Genomic DNA, 19,684 nt, shown 5'->3' with positions numbered 1-19,684 from the left:
GGGGAACATTGTAACACTGCGTTACAATCTGCCCTGCTATATTAAACTATGCTATTGGGTAGTTCGCAAAAATAAATAAATAAGTTAATAAACAAGACAAATGCATAAATGCAACAATAAAACAAAACGGTTTCAAAAAAAAGTACAACATATGAAAATTATGCAATGACTGGCAAATTTGAATATGAGCACAAAGTCCAAGAAATTTCAGTGCATAGATATTTTAACAGAAAAAAGCAGCATTTCATTTGTAAAATGTAAAGTATTCAAATTCAACTAGCTACAAATTATTTTATTGCAGTTATAATAATAATCATATTGCAATCTTATTACTCGTTTGCACTACAACTAATGCTTATATTTTTAGGGATTTATTAAAACAAATTACAGGTATACGGCATTCCATTTAGAACTTGTTTAAATAATCTATAATAAATACAGTTTATAATGGCTATTAATAGTGGATATTAATAATATTTTATAACACTGGCATATCTGAGATTTTGAAAAATGTATGTAGGGCCTATGTGGCAATTATTCAGTGCTTTCATTGTAGGTTACATTGTTATGCCAGTAGGTGACAGTAAGGGACTGTCTTAATGACTTAGTTAGTAAACCATTCTTTCAGTGCTGATTTATTTAGTTGCCGAATTCTGTGACCCACCAAATTATAGACTCTACTACCGAGGGTAGATTATAAACATTTAAAAATACATATGGTTATTACAGCAATTCTATGGTAACCACAAATTAAAAATGGTTTTGCTACAAATACATAGTTTTAACTATGGTTATACAAATGGTAATCAATATGGGAAAAAAGGGTAGGACTAGAGGGTTGGGTTTAGCAGACGGTCAGATTAGCTCAATGCAGTGAATAGGTTCACATAATTTGATGGATCACAGAATTCAGTACAACCCCAAAAAGAAACAAGGTCGTAAGGAAGTAAATTATCTAAACCAGGGGTTTTCAACTCTGACCCGCGAGATCCATATTCCTGCAGAGTTTAGCTCCAACCTTCATCAAACACACCTGCCTGTAGCTTTCTATTAGAACATAAACACAGTGATAACCTTGTTTAGGTGTGTTTGATTGGGGTTGCAGCAGAATTGTGCAGGAAAGTGGATCACACAAGCCAGAGTTGAGAACGCCTGTTCTAAACTTTGAACAAAACCAAAAAAAAAAAAAAAAAAAAAAAAACGATGCTGCATCTAATCTACACTTCATTTTTTAGAGATCAATGCATTGACCAGCGCTGCCGCCTATCATGTGAAATCCCCTTAACCACTGAAAGAATACTTTGACAAATTGTTTAATGATTATACAGCAAATATAATGGGGGGAATTATGCTTCACACTGGTGCACTTAAATAGATGCATCATAGAAAAACAAGGTTTAACAAATCCCATACCTGACATACAGCATTATGGTCAGTTCACACTGGTTGGGTCAGTGTGTTCCTCCTGTTAGGAGTACGGCAGTGTAAATTGTCTTGTAGGTGCTTTGGGGGAAAAAGCCCCCAGCAAAAATTAATTATTTAATGCTTAAGAGCAATTAACAGTCATATCCAAAATATGGCACATTCTCCATTCTTACAATATTTGTGTTCATGTTCCTGAGTAATATTTGCATGCACCAAATTTTGAGGAGAACAAATATTATGCTAGTAGACAGCAATCCATATGAGAAGTTGAGGTGTGGAAGGTGGATCTAAAACCACCAATAGCCAACAATATGTAATCTACAATGTCAGCATTATTAGAAATAAACTAACTAGAATATAGGTGAAATGCAGAAAATAGAACAATATGAAGAACATTCCAATTTAGCAGTCCTTATACAGTACCACTTACAGTTTGTTTGGAAGTCAAATCCTTCTTAAAATAAATAATAAATAACTTACTGATGCTCCCAAAATCACAGTACAATTTTTATCAATATTTTTATAGCGTGATCAAAACGTGTTTGAAATCGTTTTAGCTAATTTTCACGCTCCATGTAAGTGACGTCACCGATTAACAGTACAGCCAATACTTTTAGGTTAAGCAGTTTACTTCCGTTCATCGTTTGACAAATTGCCAGCAATATTTACAAAACTATAAAAAACAACTGTCATTTACACATAATATGTGATTAAAAGAGAAAACTTATTAAATAAGAGCCAATGTCTTAGCCTACATCTTACAGTTAGCCTAATGGTTGAGATGCTAACAGACTTTTTCCTAAGACACTAAACCATTTCTATAAAATAAATATTCAACAGAAACGTGGCTATTACATGTAAGAAAGTGTCAGGGTATGTAATTTTAGGGACAAAACTTACCGTAAAGCAGCGTGACAGACGGAGACATGCCGTTTGTCAGTTAAGTTGCTGCCCCTTTTCCACGGTAACTCTCTTTCCGCTTTAAATGCAACTCGAATGTTCAACACGCATGCCCATTTAAAAATCCAACGTTTACATAAAGACATACATGAAGTACAACATACAGATGTCAGAATGACAGATAAAATGTCCTGAAACTTGATAAGGTATTGTGTAAGTGGATAGTGTAGGCCTAATGTAGGTAATTAAACTGTAAATGGAATGAGAATCTTAAAACATAGCAGAGAATGTAAAACAATTTTTGAAGTCAGTTAATAACAGGTTATAATATAAAATATAAAATAAAAACAATAACATATTGCGAATTGCGTTAATGTTAAAATATCACTGAATATTTATAATATTTAACATATTTAATTTATATATATATATATATATATATGTATATATATATATATATATATATATATATATATATATATATATATATATACATGTGTGTGTAATAAATACAAAGCTAGACATTGAAACATTGTTGCCCATATATGAACGTGTGTATTTGGGAAAATATAAGTTACATATTTTAAAGCGGACATTTTTGTAATATTTTGAAATATATGTTGCATATATGTACAAGTATCTGACATATATTCTGTATATCTGTGTAATCCATACACTGACATATTTATTATATAGGTGTTTTACATATATTGCCATATATCAAATTTTCGTATGAACGTAGTTTTGCAAGGTTGTATGGGTACTTTCATGACGTTTTTGTAAAAAAATCTTATTCCAACGTGCATATTACCTTATTTTAACACCTGAATAAAACGTCCCCCGAAAGTTGCAGTTTGGTCTGCTTTCATTTTCGTAGTAGACAAACGTGATATTTACGTTTTTTGACTACCAGGGGTGCGTTTCCCAAAAGCATCGTTAGCCAACTATGGTCGCACGTTCAGTCGTTACCAACATAGTTCAGCGATTCGGAGTTTCCCGCAACCATAGTTCAAACGAACATTCGCAAAAAGAGTCACAAACTTACGTGGTTGGAACTACAGTTCTCCTGTGGTCCTTGTTAGTAAAGCCGCCTTTCCGCTATCTCCGACGAACAACAAGCGACAGACCGGAAGTCATTAGGTGTGTTCGACTTCATCTACGGCTACAGACGGCGATCAACGAGAGTAGCCGAGAGCAGTCGGGGTGGAGTTGAAAACGGAGGCGTCAAGACGGACACTTTTTACTCTGGTTAGTGAAGCTCTCGCGGTGTTTGCATGCACTGTCACAGATGAAGTGAATTAAATGCAATATTTATCAAATACACAGACTTTTCAAAAGAGTTTTCATGAGCAACAGAAACACGTTTCATATACTGCCTAATACAGCGCACTCTGAACAAGAATAATGATCAACATAAATATATACTATTTAAATACTAATAAAGTGGGGTTATATATGCTTTTATCAGTGTTTTATGATAGATCTGACTCAATATAACATTGCGACTACAGTAAAAACACTTTTATTGTTCTAAAAACACAGATTTGTCAGCATTATCGGACTTGAGGATGTTAGAATAAACACTGTAAGCCCGGATTTTGTATCTAATTAAACCATTTAATTACAATTGAACACAATATTTAAGTTTTACTGCATTGCTTATAAAATATAAGTAGATTCTACTAATTTGTAGACATATTTGAACCTGTGAATAAACTTAAGTTAAATTAACTCGTATTATGAAATTTATCTCCTGACCACGCCTCCTTCACCGGTGCTGCGAGTAACAGCGCCATTTTGTCACTGTGATTGTGTATGAATTTAAGCTGTGGATGAATGTGGAAATTTAGATTTAGATAGTTCTATTGGCATTGTTTTCCGCCATTTATCTTTTATCACGTCCCTCGAGAAACTCTTTGTGATCGGCAAAAGTTGTTGTTCGTCTAAACGACGGGACATTTCTCATCCGTTGATAGCTAGTGTTCTCACTCGCCTGCGCTTGAACCCCTGACTGGCGAGTTCGACTAACATTTTTTGCCTTTTTCTTTCAATGATTTCTTTTTCACTCGAGGAGCTGTTGTTTGTGAGGAGCGTAAATTTAGTTTTACTCATACAGTAGCCGCGATTCCAGCCGAGGAGCGACAAAGGTGGAGCTAATATGGTGAGTGCAGTACGTTAATGTACCACGTTTAATTTAGACATGGCTATTGTTTGAAAGCATAAGTTTTCGTTAATTAGCGGTATAAATACAAAGGCGGATGAATATACTTCTGTTCTATCTAGGTTCAGAGTCCTCTTAACGACTATCTTGTTTTGGAAGAAAGAAGAAATGGAAGAGATGCTTTGAAAGTGTAAGTATGATCCTAATAACTGATAAGAGAGCACTGCTATTTACACATTTTCCTCCTGGTTTCACAGACAAGGCTTAAGGCCAGTCTCAGAATAAAATAACATGTTTAATAACATGACAAGGAGTCTTTACTGAAAATACCTTGTAATGACATATTTTAAAATATGTCAGTGCCATTTTTCTTTTCTCAAGATGCACACCAGTAAAGCTTTTAAGGTGTTTTTATAAAAGCTATTTAAGTATCTTAATTTAACTAAGGCCTAGTCCTGGCTTAAGCTAAGCCCTGTCTGTGAAGCCCTGTCTGTGAAACCCTGTCTCTTTGTTCAAACATGGAAATTATTCAAGAACAAAACAATTTCCTTGTTCACATTTATGCCACCTTCACACCAAAGTTCAAGATCAACTGTATGTCGTGGGTTAACTGAGACCTGTTCTGAGGATGATCACTTTGACTAGCACAGTGTGTGTCAGAAGATTATTCATAATGATGATGGTGTGAGTCTGTCCTGCACTCATTCCTGTTGTTTACAAGCTTTCCTGAATAACACCGATCTTCCTGACCATATGCCAGTAGTGTTTGTATGTGGATTTTACTTTAAATATTCTGTAGATGTACAATTAAACGTAAACCCTAAAGTCTACTTACCATCTGTAAACTGGAAATTTTCTGAGAGCTGTACCACCTAACCACTGTATCTGACTGCTCCAGATTAATTTAGACATTGATAGTGTTGCCATAGAAAAGCGCAATTCCCAGTCTATTGACATGAACAGCTCACAAGCTGAACATCACAATGTTGTCCTCTCAGAATTAAAGTAATTATGACATGGTGTGAAGGCAGCATATGACTTTGAGTATTTAACAACAGCATTGTCTAACTGACTTGATAATGTATTTGTCGTTCTGTTTCTTCCTCTGTTAGGAGGCAGCTGACAAGACAGACTTCAGTAAGAATCTTCAGTGTTGATCAAGAAAGTTCACAGCTCACCTCATCTAGAGTGGGAATCATCTTGGAAGAAAGCTTGGTAATGGATGAACTGACCAATCTCAGGCCTTCTATGTCCATTGTTTTCAGACTGATTTCCCTGCCTACACCTGGACTATCCTAAGTGTATGAAAAGTATTTTATATTTTTTGTCGGGAAAAGGTGAGCTGACACCTAAAATTCAGTATTGCCAATAGTGTGAACTCAGAGTGTGGAAAAAACATATCGTTTTGATGCTGTTTGTTGCGATTCTGAGGAAAACTTGTTTGTGTGCTTAACGATAAGTTAATTTGTTGAACTAGTATCTTTTTGAACTTTTTTTTTTCTCCCATGTTTTATGGGGAAATGTTTTCAGGATATGAAAAAATGGTTTTGTTGTGTTTTCAATTGAATATTTGTAATTGAATTGATTTAAAATAAAAGGGAAAATTGCATTAATGTTCCTTTATTTGTTTGCTTTTTTCTTAATTTTCTAGGTTAACAAATTGGAAAAATAAAACATTTGATATAGATTTAACTTGGAAATTAGTATATTTGACTTAAATATAATAGTTATAATAATTGCAAATGAAATGATGTTACAAAATATTTTAAGTTAAATGAAATGACCTTTGTAATTCATATTACAAAACATTTTAAGTTAAATAAACTTTACATTACTTAAATTTTTTAGGGCAACCAGTTTCCTCCAATTTTTTAAGTAAATTCAACTTATCCGGGTTTAGAGTGAACCCAAAACACATGTGATTGTTGTCATGTGGTGAATCTGGCCAATCGTGAAACAGCCATGTGGTCATTAGAGCTCCTGCAGCCGCTCTGAAGAGACTGCGCCGGCTGAGTCAGCCGGTTGCTCTCGAATCGCTATCACGGTACTTTGATGTCCCACGTGACAGTCACGAGGCGTCGGTGCCGCCTCAAGTCGGACAAAATTTCTAACACTCTCCTCCCTCCAAAGACAGCTCTCATAGAACATGAGACACATAACTGGGTCGAAATGCTTTACATTTCTTGAAATAATAATTTCTCAACATTAAACATCGATTGTGAGTCTTTATTCACCTGTTTCTTGTGGTTTCTTTTTAAAAAGTAAATAGTGAAAATTACATGGCTAATGTCATAGAATAGCATAGTTTAATAATAGCGGGGCAGTGTTACAACGTTCCCCATCAGCACGACTGGAATATAAACGTGGTTATAGTGTCTTCTGCTGGTTTGCCAAGCATTAATTAACTATCTAAACTGATAAATAACAGATTGAAGATTAAAATAATAGCAGATTTGTCTCATTTTTAATTAAACTACAAACTAAGATGAAAAACCTACTTCAGCCAGAAATGTACTTTTACTATGGTAAAATAAATATTCAGCGATATCTTCAAAAGGCTTTTGAAATTTGCCGCACTTTTTTCTCTGTATAGTGTTGCTATGGCAACTATTAAACATCATAAATTTGGTTACGCTAGCCTGTGTGGAAATATTTAAACCAAAGTTACATCTAACCCCGAGTTAGTTTGTGCCCCGCTCACCCCCTACGCCGTACCTGCGTATACCCTGCACTGCACCATCGTGCGTGTTCAATAACAGGTGTGTCTCTTCTTAAGTAAAAGAAAACAATACAAAATATATGCTTAAAGCTCCATCTAGTTAATCGTATGAAGCTTAAAGGAAGAATTCACATGAGACAGCTTGATACCGCCCGCTTGCAGGAGCTCCCATACGATGGTAAATTCTTATATATTAAACATTTTTATTAACAAATTATGAATAAATATAGCCTACTGGCCATGTAAACTAAATAAGGCAAGTTTGTAATGACAACACAGCAACAATAAAGACAAACTCACTTATATTAAAGAAGAAATAAAACTTCTATTAACAAACGTTGCGCTTTTGGAGCCACTCTCGTCACGTAACACCTTAATGTGTCTGTTTGAGTCTAAAATATATACACTCCTCCTTCCTGGAGCTAACTCTCGTTTGCTTTGTTCCTCTCACCAACGCTTCAGTCTCTTATTTCATATCAATGTGGGCATGAGTATTCCAGGAATAATGCTGTTCCGTCAGATTTTTCTCATCAGTCTTGCGTTTTTTGGGATGATATTGAGTGGGTATGTAATTACTCTTTAGCAATATGAGATGGTTTGTCTTTGTGTTTGGGTTGTGAATAATAATGCAGTATTATTTCTCAGAAGTTGGTAACATTACCACTGCTTGAAATGTGGCCAGGAGAAGTACATGAATTATTTAGCATGGTATTGCGACTCTATTCTGTTTATGCGTATTTATAACGCAAAAATCTTTATGAACTAACTTCGAGAAACATTTTATGAAACTGCATTTTATGACCCCTTTAAAATGTGTATATTCTTATTTTATTCTCAAAATGTATCATATTAAGGGTGGTTTCACTATAGTGATTCAGGTTGTAGGATTGCTTGTGACAAAAAGGGAAAAGTCTTAGTTGATTTTCAACCCTACAATATAAAGCAATTTATTACTCTGCATTTTAGACATAAAACTCTAAACCAGGAGTGCCCAGACTCTGTCCTGGAGAACCGCTGTTCTGCAGAGTTTAACTCCAACCCTAAACACACCTAAACCAGCTAATCAAGTTCATAATAGGCATAATAGAAACTTCTCGGCAGTTGTGTTGAGGCAAGTTGGAGCTAAACTCTGCAGAACACCAGCCCTCCAGGACAGAGTTTGGGCACCCCTGCTCTAAACTCTGAGAAGAAGATAAGAACAGTTACACAGAGATCTCTCCTCATGAAGTTATGTGTCTTTTTTTACAGGCTCATTTACCTGAACAGTAATCAGAACAGGTGAGTTTAGTGCACTTAGGAAAACATGGTGCAAATGCAGTGTATGTGTTGTCCTCTTGAGAAGTTTGCATTACTGAATTATTTAACTTTTTACTGTTTCAAGCTGCAATCAGCAGATAATACAGCAAGTTGTCATCAAGTGAGTCATGATGTGCAAACACATACATTGCTCTTCAACACAAAAATACAAATGCTAGTATGTATGTACATGCTCATATTCACCAACATGCATACAAACACACACACACACATACACAACATAATCAAATTCAAATTAGTAAGAGTTTGACTCTTTTATTATCAGGGAAACATGGAAGCAAAAGGCTGTTGGATTGCTGGGGTGCGTAAAACATCATCTTCTTAAAAGTGACTTTATTTTTAAGTTGATCCATAGTTAATAAGGATTAGTGCTCCAGACAGAAACATTCTTGTGTTTTTTTTGTGGTTGTGATCAGATGAGCAGTAAGTTTAAATGATGATGTCTTAAGTTCATAGATGGAAAAAAAAAATGTGTATCAACTTCATGAACAAGTAAAATGTCTGTTGTTCTTTCTGCTTAATCATTTTGATCACAGGTTGTTGTACGACCAGCCGAGTGCGTCGGTAGGGTCAGTATTGTGTTTTTAGTATCAACCTGTTATAGCGGTTTCCACTCCTGAATGGAATGATTGCAGCGCTGTATGTGTGTTTTTAATGAAGTCGGACAGATGTTGCTTCTGTGACACCATGGTCAGCTCCAATCATTTGGGAGGGAACCTTTGACCCCACACTGATTGACTCTATCTACAAACAACAGAATCTCACCATAGCAACCACTGCCTTCGCTTTGGGAAAGTAAGTCTTCATGATTCCTCTCATCTTGTATTAATAATTCTAATTTGTTTCTGCTTCTCTGTTTTTCCTTGTTTTTAGTAATAGTAATGATTAAAGGATAAATGAACCATAATATATCTCCCTGTATTTGTTTTTTCTGTTTGTCAGATACACTCGTTTTGTCAAAGACTTTCTGGAGTCAGCAGAGGAGCATTACTTTGTTGGATTTCGAGTGCATTACTACTTGTTTACAGATCAACCAGAATCAGTTCCTGAAGTGAAGATGGGTGAAAACCGCAGTTTGACAGTTCTAAAGGTTCAGAGTTTGAACAGATGGCAGGACATCAGTATGAAAAGGATGGAAAAACTGGAAAAACTAATAGAGAATGAACTGTCCAGTGAGGTCTACGACTATATTTTCTGCCTTGACATAGATGGAAAGTTCTATGGCCGGTGGGGTGCGGAGTCTTTGGGTCGTCTGGTAGGTGTGATACATCCTTGGTTCTATAATGTTCCAAGGAATCAATTCACATATGAGCGTAGACCAGAGTCTCTAGCATACATTCCAGCTGGGGAAGGTGATTATTATTATGCTGGTGCTGCATTTGGTGGCACTTTGGAGGATGTACTTCATCTCACCAAAACCTGCAGCAAGCAGCTGAAAATTGATGCTGCAAACTCCATTGAGGCGTTATGGCAAGAGGAATCTCACTTGAACAAGTATTTCCTTTTGAACAAACCTAGTAAACTGCTCTCTCCTGAATATATGTGGCGGAGCATCAGTGAAGGTGCAGCCCAAATAAAAATAGTTCGCTTCACTAGCGTACCTAAAAACTATGCTGAAGTTCGTCCAAACACATAAAAACTGTTGCCAGTATTCAGCTACACTGACATGGTGTGTTCTTACAGTCGTACCATAAGACATTGTGAATCTGTTAACAGGTCATACTGGCAACAGGGAAGTCAACATCTGCCACCAAGAAATGGATAATCGCAGACATGTACAGATGTTTATGAGCACAATGTGGCATCAGAAACTAAATCTGCCAAAACACTCACAATACGAACTTATCAAACTTTTGGCAATACTCTTTATTATGAAACCGAACTCAATTTGCGTGTTTTGAAAGCACCGACAATCCTTTGTTTTACCACTTTTATTGAGAGAGTTGAGGGAGGATGTTTAGGGAGCTACAAGGACTAAAGTTAAAACTAAATATCATATTTAAATGATATTTTCTGGGTAATACTGCAAAAATATAACCTGCCTTTTTGTATGCTTGGGTATCCACTAAAATAATGTGTAACATACAACATTTTGACACTGTAAAACAAATTTACAACTATGTTATACATGTATATTATTTATATAAATATTATATCCTTTGAATTGTATATGTTTATATTTGTATAACTATGTATACTTGTTTAATACTTGTATAATTAAATGTTTTTATGAATATACATTTTAACATAAACACATTATTAACTATTATATAGATAATAGCACACTAAACTAAACTCAATGATAAGAGAAAGAAAGACAAAAAAAATCACTGTTTACTATTGTCCCCTTGCATTAATGATACACAATTTTCCTGTTTGACAAGTTATATTCTATATAGAGCATTATAAAAATAAAGGTGACTTGACTAAACGTAACAGCTTTTCAGAACTGATTTGGGTCTTTGTTCAAGTTTCAGCTGTTTACTGGATGTTATCAGAATCAGAACAGCTTTTATTGCCAAGTATGCTTACGCATACAAGGAATTTGTTTTGGTGTCACAGGCTTCCAGTGCACAGAGACGACAACAACAACACAGAGAAAATAATATAAGTTGAGATTAAAAAAAATACACATATGTAAATATAGACAAAAATTGCAATATAAGATTTAAGAAAATAAATAAATTGTATATACAGTTGTGCTACAAATGATAGAAAAAGAACAGAATAGAATAGAGTAGAGTAGAGTAGAATAGAATAGAATGAGATGTCGGGATGTACTGAGATGTAGGTGGTAACAAATAAAGGTTATTGCACATATTTTTATTGCACAATTGGGGGGGGGTCTGGAACATTTAACTGTTCATTAGGTATATTGCCCAAGGGAAGAAACTGTTCTTATGTCTGGCTGTCCTGGTATTTGTGGCTCTGTAACGCCGACCAGATGGCAACAGTTCGAAAAGGGGATGACATGGGTGTGAGGGATCCAGAGTGATTTTCTGAGCCGAACCGTTCTCTGTAATCTTCTGGTGTCTGATTTTGTAGCTGAGCCACATCAGACAGTTATTGATGTGCAAAGAACAGATTCGATGACGGCTGAGTAGAACTGTTTCAGGAGCTCCTGCGGCAGGTTAAACTTCTTTAGCTGTTAAAGGAAGTACAACCTTTGTTGGGCCTTTTTTGCAATGGAGTCGATGTGAGTGTCCCACTTCAGGTCCCGGGAGATGATGGACCCTAGGAACTTGAATGTCTCCACTGCAGCCACAGTGCTGTCCATGATGCTGAGAGGGGGGAGTGCAGGGGGTTTCTCCTGAAGTCTATGATCATCTCCACTGTTTTGAGCGTGTTGAGCTCCAGGTTGTTAAGACTGCACCAGACAGCAAGCTGCTCAACCTCTTGTCTGTAAGCAGACTCTTCACCATCTTGAATCAGGCCGATGAGAGTGGTGTCATCTGCAAACTTCAGGAGCTTGACAGAGGGGTCTTTAGAGGTGCAGTCGTTGGTGTACAGGGAGAAGAGTAGTGGGGAGAGAACACATCCCTGAGGGGCACCAGTGTTGGTGGTGCGGCTACTTGACATTAATGTCCCCGTTCTCACTAGATGTTGCCTATCTGTCAGAAAGCTGGTGATCCACAGAGAGATAGAGCTAGGAACACAGAGCTCATCTGCCCGGCACGCTTCATCTGCGGAAGCGCGCCGTCCGGCATCGCGTCATTCAGCCAGGTTTCTGTGAAGCACAGAGCAGCGGAGTTTGAAAAGTCCTTATTTGTCCGAGTGAGCAGAAGTAGTTCGTCCGTTTTGTTGGGTAGAGAGCGGAGATTCACCAGATGGATGCTAGGCAGCGCCGTTCGAAATCCACGCTGTCAAAACTTAACGAGAGCGCCGGTTCGCTTTCCCCGTCTGTGCGTCGTGAGGCGTTTGATCAGTGTCCCCGCTCCAAACATGAACAAAATAAACTCCGCTCCATATATCTTTCTTTCTTAAAGGGGACACCAAACATTAAAGGTGGTTAAAGGCTGTCCAATAATAAAACAGAGCAAACCATTACAGAATAAACATGGATGGTGTTTAACAAATGTACATATAAATCTAAACGCATTAAAATAATGTCTACTCAAGCACTTCTAACACTTCTAATGTTAAATTTTAATTATTCAAATTTTGGCTGCTACATCCCCAGCCTCTAATTGTATAGGCAGGCAAACTATATTAATTATCACATCAAATTATCTAGAGCCTTAAACCTTCAAAATAAAAATCTTTGGAGTCACAACTTGAACTTCCATTTAAACTACAGTCAGTCAGCTTCTAGTAGAAGACATTTTGGAGATGGGTCGATTCAGGGTGCTGCTTTTCATCTGAGGCATTGTCTTGATAGTACAACTTATCCAGGAATTCTCAGGTGTATTTTAATCCACAATCAAGACATTACTGTCATTTATTTTTCTTTTAGAGCCTACACATGAAGAACTCTTTTATTAGGATCTTGTTGAAATTACTATTAAGTTGTTAAAATATAATATCTTACATACATCTTATATGCATACATACATACATGTATACATCCCCTTCTAGGGCACTCACGCTACGTCCTCTAGCGGACACTATGGGGAATGCTGCCAGCATGACCAGTGTCTCAAGCATGTGTGAAACAAACCGAATCCTATTGGTCCATGTGGCCCGCGATGTCATAGGCAGGTGCCCGGAAGTATAAAAACACACATACGACTTTTGTTGTCTTCTGTTTGAAGTGCATATGAGAGATCAAGGCAGGTGTGCAGGTGCACCAAAAATATTACTTTTTATATAAAAAAAAAAATAAGCAAGCCCTGCCCAGATTTAAAAAGTAATGCAAAAGTAAAGTAATGCATTACTTTCCATAAAAAGTAACTAAGTAACGTAATTAGTTATTTTTTAGGGAGTAACTCAATATTGTAATGCATTACTTTCCCCAACACTGATCATCAGTGTGTTAAACAGGGAAATATGCAAGCAAAAACTATGTTTGTCCCCAAAACACTACTTGTACTACTAATACAGACAGCTAGCCTACTGACACTCAACCAGAGTATGTGAGTGGAGTGGGAGCGAAGCGGGAAGTAGAGCGGTGTGATTTTTAATGGAGTGAGGAGCAGATATTTTAAAAGTTGGAGCATAATGGTTTTCATTCGCTTCAAGAGTGCTCCAGCATTGCTCAATCACTAGTACAATTCATGACAACGACCCATAATATAACTGCATATTTATCAAGAATTCATGTGTTAAACATAGCCTATTTAGCTAGCTTGACAGAGATAGGTAACTCAAATCAGAAAGAATAGGAAGACTAGGATGACGGCAATGGACATGAGCAGAAAGCTATAGTTTTCAATGAATTTGTTTGTTCCTTCAAGATACTGAATTTTTTCAGGTGAAAGCATGATTTAAACAAGTACAACACTTATTCACACGCAATCGCTCTCTCAATAATGTATTCAAATAAATGTAAACTTACTGTGGTACTTCATCTGTATCCGATTTCAAATGAGAAGAAATATGTAAGAAACGCAGCGATCTGTAGGTAAAATAACTGATGAAACGTACTGTTATTTTCATCACAAACATTTGCACTGCAAAAAGCAGCGATTTTACCTTTTAATGCTGACAACTAGTGTTGGGTTTGAGTCCACCTAAGTCGAGTCCAAGTTGAGTCCAAGTCTTTAACCAGTCGGTTAGACGAGTCAGAGTCCAAAATGGGCCGAGTCGGACTCAAGACCAAGTCCCAAAGGGCCGAGTCTGAGTCCAAGTAAACACTACTGATTGTCAGTATTTTAACATTGTTTTAACCCAAAGGGTTCACAAACTCGGTCCTGGAGGGCCAGTGTTCTACAGAGTTTAGCTCCAGCCCCAATTAGACACACCTGAACCAGTTAATCAAGCTCTTACTAGGCATACTAGAAACTCCCTCGCAGGTGTGTTGAGGCAAGTTGGAGCAAAACCAAGGACCAGGACTGAGTTTGGGCACCCCTGTTTTTAACTAAAAAAACGCAATGTCAATTGAAAAGCAAAAAGCAAAGAAAAGCAAACCTCTAGTGGATCTTGACATTTTGATTTTTGATTTCACAACATCTCATAATTAGTGTCGTGGTCTGCTTAGCAAACTTAAATCATGTAACAGAAGTTTTGGCTGACTTATGTCATGTGACATATTTCAGAGTGAAACAGGTTTTAGAATGTGAAAAATTATAGGACGGGACTTGACTTTATTCACTGATATAATAAATGTATAAATTCAAGGGTGGGGGTAAAGGAGTAGGTATCTTGGTGAATGGGACCTTAAGAGCAGAAAATGCACCTCTTTTATTTCTGATTGTGGCTGTGTGAGTTTTGGGTTTTATATGTTTTTTTTTTTTTCTTGGATGAAAATGAGACTGTGAGGGATAAACCTAGTCTTTACAATGGTACACACTGTGTATAAAGCCCTACATATACTTTCCATAAGTCACAGCAAACTCACACCTGTTTTATTTTTGAATGCATTTATAGTTACATTAATTACAATAAATTACATTACATAAAGAAAAATTGATGATGTGCCATTGAATTATTAGAAAATCATGGTGGTTTTGGACCCATTAAAACTATTGCTGCAAAGATGTTAGAAAAAATATTTTTCTTTTAAGCTAGAAACTGCCACCATGTTTAAAAACCAATAATGATTTTAATACAGCAAAAATTAATCAACTAATGTAAGTAAAACATTCTCAAGCTTACTGAAGGCAAGTAAACACTCCAGGTAGGCCTATTACAAACAAAAGGATAAATATATTAATCAAAAATACAAATGAAATAATATTTTTAAAAAACAGAATCTTTTTAAAAACAGACCTTTTTAAGGTAGGTCTATCTAAAGGCTATTACAGAAATAGACTACTATAGACATTTCTTGAAGTAATAAATGTTAAAATAAAACACTGCAAAATCTTCACTGTATATATTAAATATGATTCTTATTAAAGTTAATAAGTGATTTAGTCAAGAAAAGTGAGTGCTTCTCTTTTTCTTTTGTTGTTTGATTTATGACGCAGTCAGTTGCTGCAGGTTTACGCTGCTGTCGCTTTAAGATCTTAGCAAATATTTTCTCCCAACTGTTCAGGTTTACTTAACACAAAACCGACTTAATTTACATGAATAGTCTCTAAGACGAGCATATGTGTAGCAATAACAGACCCTATTAGAAGCGAAAGAGAACTCGGCATTCTCGACACACTGAGTGAGAGGCGCGTTCTATGATCGCGCTTTGAGTGTGTGTGCGCACATAAACTCGTTGGTTTTTTTAAGTAGCCTACTGGACAAGACTTAAAAACACATGCAAATACTGAATATCACTTTCGTGATAATGCATCGAGTCAGTGACATTTCCGTCAACTGTCTCTGGACTCGGATGGACTCAGCATATTTTCAGAGTCTGAAAGGCTTGAGTCCGGGTCAAGTCTGAGTAAAAATGCATCCGAGCCCGTGACAAGTCCGAGTCACCTAGAAATTGTACTCGAGACCGGACTCGAGTATGAGCCCGAGTACCCCAACTCTACTGACAACCATGTTAGCTTGGCATGAGAAAAAAGTTTGCACACTAGTGTTCCAATAAGCCACTTTAAAACTATCCTGTTGTTTTATTTCTGTTATTTTCTTCTTTTAATATGCGTTATGAACATAACTGTGTTATTTCAAACATACTGAAATAGTTTAGATGCGGAGCAGTGTTTCTGGTATAAGTCAGCAAGGAGTGGAGCGGGATCGGGAAACGGTGAACCCAGAGTGGAGCTGGAGCGGAGCGGTTATTAAATGCTCGGAGCACGGAGGGGAAATTGTTGTCGCTCCACTCCGCTCACATACTCAGCACGAAACAGCTTAAAATAGCACTATACTAGCCTGGACCAGCACTAACCAGCTTGGACCATCTTGGAATCCATGCTGGTTTATGCTGGATTTTTCAGCAGGGACCTTAACTCTTGGGGATTGCTTTGATCTGCAGGATCCGCACACCCTCTTAAATAGGCTGTCAGATGCTGCAGACAATATTTGGGTTGTTATGTTGGTGTGAGCACAGAGTTGTTTTAGCAATCAGCAATGTTTTAACATATAGCTTGGCTGTGCCTCTCTAATATGTATGTGGGGAATCTCCCTTCCTGTGTTAAGCCAGATGGATTTAGGAGTAGGCTGCCTCCCCAGCCTTCTGTTTATTTTTAAGTGGGCGGTCCCTCTGAATCCCACTTATTATGTTTGGACTAAGTAGACTGTTCCCCCTCTTCAGGGCTTTAAGTGAACAGTCCCTACAAGCGAGTGTAGCTGTCTGCAGATGGTTATGCTCCAGCACAAACTTGCTTTGCTCTGGAATATAACAGTCTGAGGGTAGCTGTGTTCTAGACTAGCTTCTATGACTAGGTTATGTTCCCCTCAGCATAAGCTTTCTCAAGTAAGCGCTGAAGTCTTTGCCTAGGAATCTGCTATTCAAGGATAGCTGTGTTCCAGCTCGGAGACTGCTCCCTTTTTAGGGTTTTTAAGTAGTGGTCTCCTTGAGCCCCTTGCCTATACTGTGCTGTCTCCTCTGTTTAGGTAGTAGAGTAGATGGCCCACTTCTGTGGTATGGGCAATCTTCAACCTTATCTGAGAGAACTGCTATTCAAGGATATCTGTGTCCAGTCCTCTAGTTTTTATGGCCTAGATATTGCTGTCTATCGGTCTATCTATACGGTGTATAATTAGACAGCCCACTGCTGGTGGTCTTGGCAATTACAGTGGTCCCGTTTCCTAGAGCCTAGCTATCTGAGGATAGCTATGTGCTAGCTCAGTGATTGCTCCCCTGCTTACATTTTTTAAGTAGTTGCTGAGTCCTTACAGCCCTTATAGGGGATAGTGTTGTCTGGTAATTGCTGTGGATTGCAGAAGATGTTTCCAGATCAGAGGATCAGAGACGGCCAACCAGCAGATGTGCATCCTAAACATCAAATACAGTCTCCAGCCTGGTTAGAGTACGCTTCTCATTGCAGACTCCTACATCAATTCCAGTAGGTCCTGTTTAGATACCATGGCCTCTCTTGCCTTGTGGTGGATTGCTGACTTCATGGACAATCTTACTCTCCGTAGTCATGATACCAGTGGATTCAAGAGTTTTGCACTGAAAGTCAAAGCACTGGTAGGCATGCTGGACCAATTAGAGGATAGTAAACTATCCTTTTTGTCCGTTTGTTGCTGCCGCACACTTAGAGTTTGAGCTCTGTCAAGTTAAGTCCTTATTGTCTATTTTTCAATCTAAAATCATGCTGGGTGCAGCAGCAGCGGAAGACGGAGCCAGGTCCTGGGCGAGGACCTCGCCCCCTCCGCCGCCTCCGGTTTTTGAGATCTCCACCCGGAACCGCTTTATTTCTCTCTGTGAGACGGAACGCGACGCTTTGATCGTCGGAGACTCCATTGTCCGGTACGTCCATGTTACCTTAGCTAAAGGTAAAGTGCACATTCACTGTTTTCCTGTTGCTCACGTTCTCGATGTTTCTGCGCAGATACCCACAATCCTGAAGGATGGCGAGAGCATTGGCGCGATCGTCCTGCACGCAGGGGTGAACAGCATCAAGCTGTGGCAGACGGAGGTTCTAAAGAGGGACTTCAGCAGCCTGATTGAGACGGTTCGCAGCACATCGCCCGCAACGAGGATCATTGTGTCAGGACCGCTTCCCACGTATCAACATGGCCACGAAAGGTTCAGTAGACTTCTTGCTCTAAATGAATGGTTCCTGACATGGTGTAAAGAACAGAAACTGCTCTTTGTTAATACTTGGAATCTTTTCTGGGAACGTCCTAGGCTTTTCCGTGCTGATGGCCTGCACCCCAGCAGGGTCAGAGCAGAACTCCTGTTGGACAACATCACCAGGACGCTACGCTCCATTTGACTAGTAAGCGAATTCTCAAATAACTACTATGACGGCTTTTGTTCTGAATGCTTAAAGTGCTCCTATTATGCCTTTTCAAATATGATCTTTCATGTAGTGTGTCATGTAGCTGTATGTGAACATAAACTATCTGCAAAGTTGTGAAGGTGACAGTGCATAATAAATAAAGTTATTGTCTATCAAAATAAAGAGTCAGCTCACATTTGCCTGAACGAGTCGTCAGGAATTCGAATCTTTTTCTGTTACGGCCATATGTCACTAAGTAACACATTTGCATAATGTCCGCCCACGTTCTACGTTGCAAACAATTTGCCCGCCCACAAACACAGTACAGTTTCCATGTGGTTTACACGTAATTTACACGTACATTATACAGAAGACGCTGTATCCTGCGCTGTGAGAAAAATTGTTTTATATTCACTTCCAAAAGATGATGAATCTACAAAGATTGTATTTTCTAGGGATGTTATGTTGTGTGACATCCCTGCACATGTCTTGCTAACCGGCTAAATCATGCTTTTGTAGTTCTGTTGTTCAGCTGTGGACCCACTGTAGTCCGACAATTTGTGATTGATGCAGCTTGACTGTCTGTCTGTCTTATTAGGACAAGCCGCGGACAAAGTTCAAATGACTTGTTCAAATGAACTTTTGCCACTGTGTGAAAGCCGTCTTAATGCATTATACAATGTTGAAGTTTACAACATAAAGGTGTGCCCGGTTCGCTTACATAAGCAAATTGCGAGCACTTTTCACGGTAGACCATGCTAACTTGTCGATCAGCCACTTCAGCCGTTTCATCATCAGACTCTGGCTGGAATTGGTATGGTAAAATCGATGCCATCTTTTCTATGTATTGACAAGTATCCAGGGCTGTCAGTCAGTTATGGCAATGGGAGTTTCGTTCTCCGACACATGACCAGATGAAACTTCTTAATTATCGAAGTTAGCAGAGTGTGTTAAAAATAATAATTTTATCATTTATAATAATAAATATAATTTTCTCCTATTAAATTCAGATAAGACAGAGATATTACTTATTGGACCAAAAAACAGTACACAGAATCTCTTGGCTTACAATCTACAACTAGACGGATGTACTGTTACTTCCACTACAGTCAAAAGTCTGGGTGTTAGACTGCAACTTGTCTTTTGAAAATCATATTTCTCATGTTACAAAAACAGCATTCTTCCATCTTAGAAACATTGCCAAGCTACGAAATGTTACCTGTTTCTGAT

At 37.8% G+C, this 19,684-nt stretch overlaps 1 protein-coding gene and 1 long non-coding RNA gene across 2 annotated transcripts; both read left to right on the top strand.

Moving 5' to 3' along the window:
- Positions 1-3,907: 3,907 nt before the first annotated feature.
- On the top strand, positions 3,908-6,099 carry LOC127169235 (uncharacterized). The gene is made up of 3 exons (XR_007828220.1): positions 3,908-4,486; positions 4,609-4,676; positions 5,599-6,099. It is a non-coding gene; the product is annotated as an uncharacterized LOC127169235 (long non-coding RNA).
- Positions 6,100-7,655: 1,556 nt separating this feature from the next.
- Positions 7,656-10,917, top strand: LOC127169906 (globoside alpha-1,3-N-acetylgalactosaminyltransferase 1). Its single transcript, XM_051117581.1, has 7 exons — positions 7,656-7,769; positions 8,454-8,483; positions 8,587-8,622; positions 8,788-8,823; positions 9,059-9,091; positions 9,183-9,317; positions 9,465-10,917. The coding sequence occupies exons 1-7, from the start codon at positions 7,693-7,695 to the stop codon at positions 10,156-10,158; spliced, it is 1,041 nt and encodes a 346-aa protein (XP_050973538.1). The 5' UTR covers positions 7,656-7,692; the 3' UTR covers positions 10,159-10,917.
- The last annotated feature ends 8,767 nt before the right edge of the window (positions 10,918-19,684 follow it).

Source organism: Labeo rohita, chromosome 8 (genome assembly GCF_022985175.1).
Source record: "Labeo rohita strain BAU-BD-2019 chromosome 8, IGBB_LRoh.1.0, whole genome shotgun sequence".
Lineage (NCBI taxonomy): Eukaryota > Metazoa > Chordata > Actinopteri > Cypriniformes > Cyprinidae > Labeo > Labeo rohita.
Note: the sequence above shows the minus strand (reverse complement) of the source record. Positions and strands in the feature narration are given on the sequence as shown.

Excerpts from the sequence above, each read along its gene's own strand:
- LOC127169906 (XM_051117581.1), top strand. The coding sequence starts at position 7,693 with ATGAGTATTCCAGGAATAATGCTGTTCCGTCAGATTTTTCTCATCAGT. Across the intron at positions 7,770-8,453 it reads TTTGGGATGATATTGAGTGG|GCTCATTTACCTGAACAGTA; the intron begins GTATGTAATTAC and ends CTTTTTTTACAG. Across the intron at positions 9,318-9,464 it reads ACTGCCTTCGCTTTGGGAAA|ATACACTCGTTTTGTCAAAG; the intron begins GTAAGTCTTCAT and ends TCTGTTTGTCAG.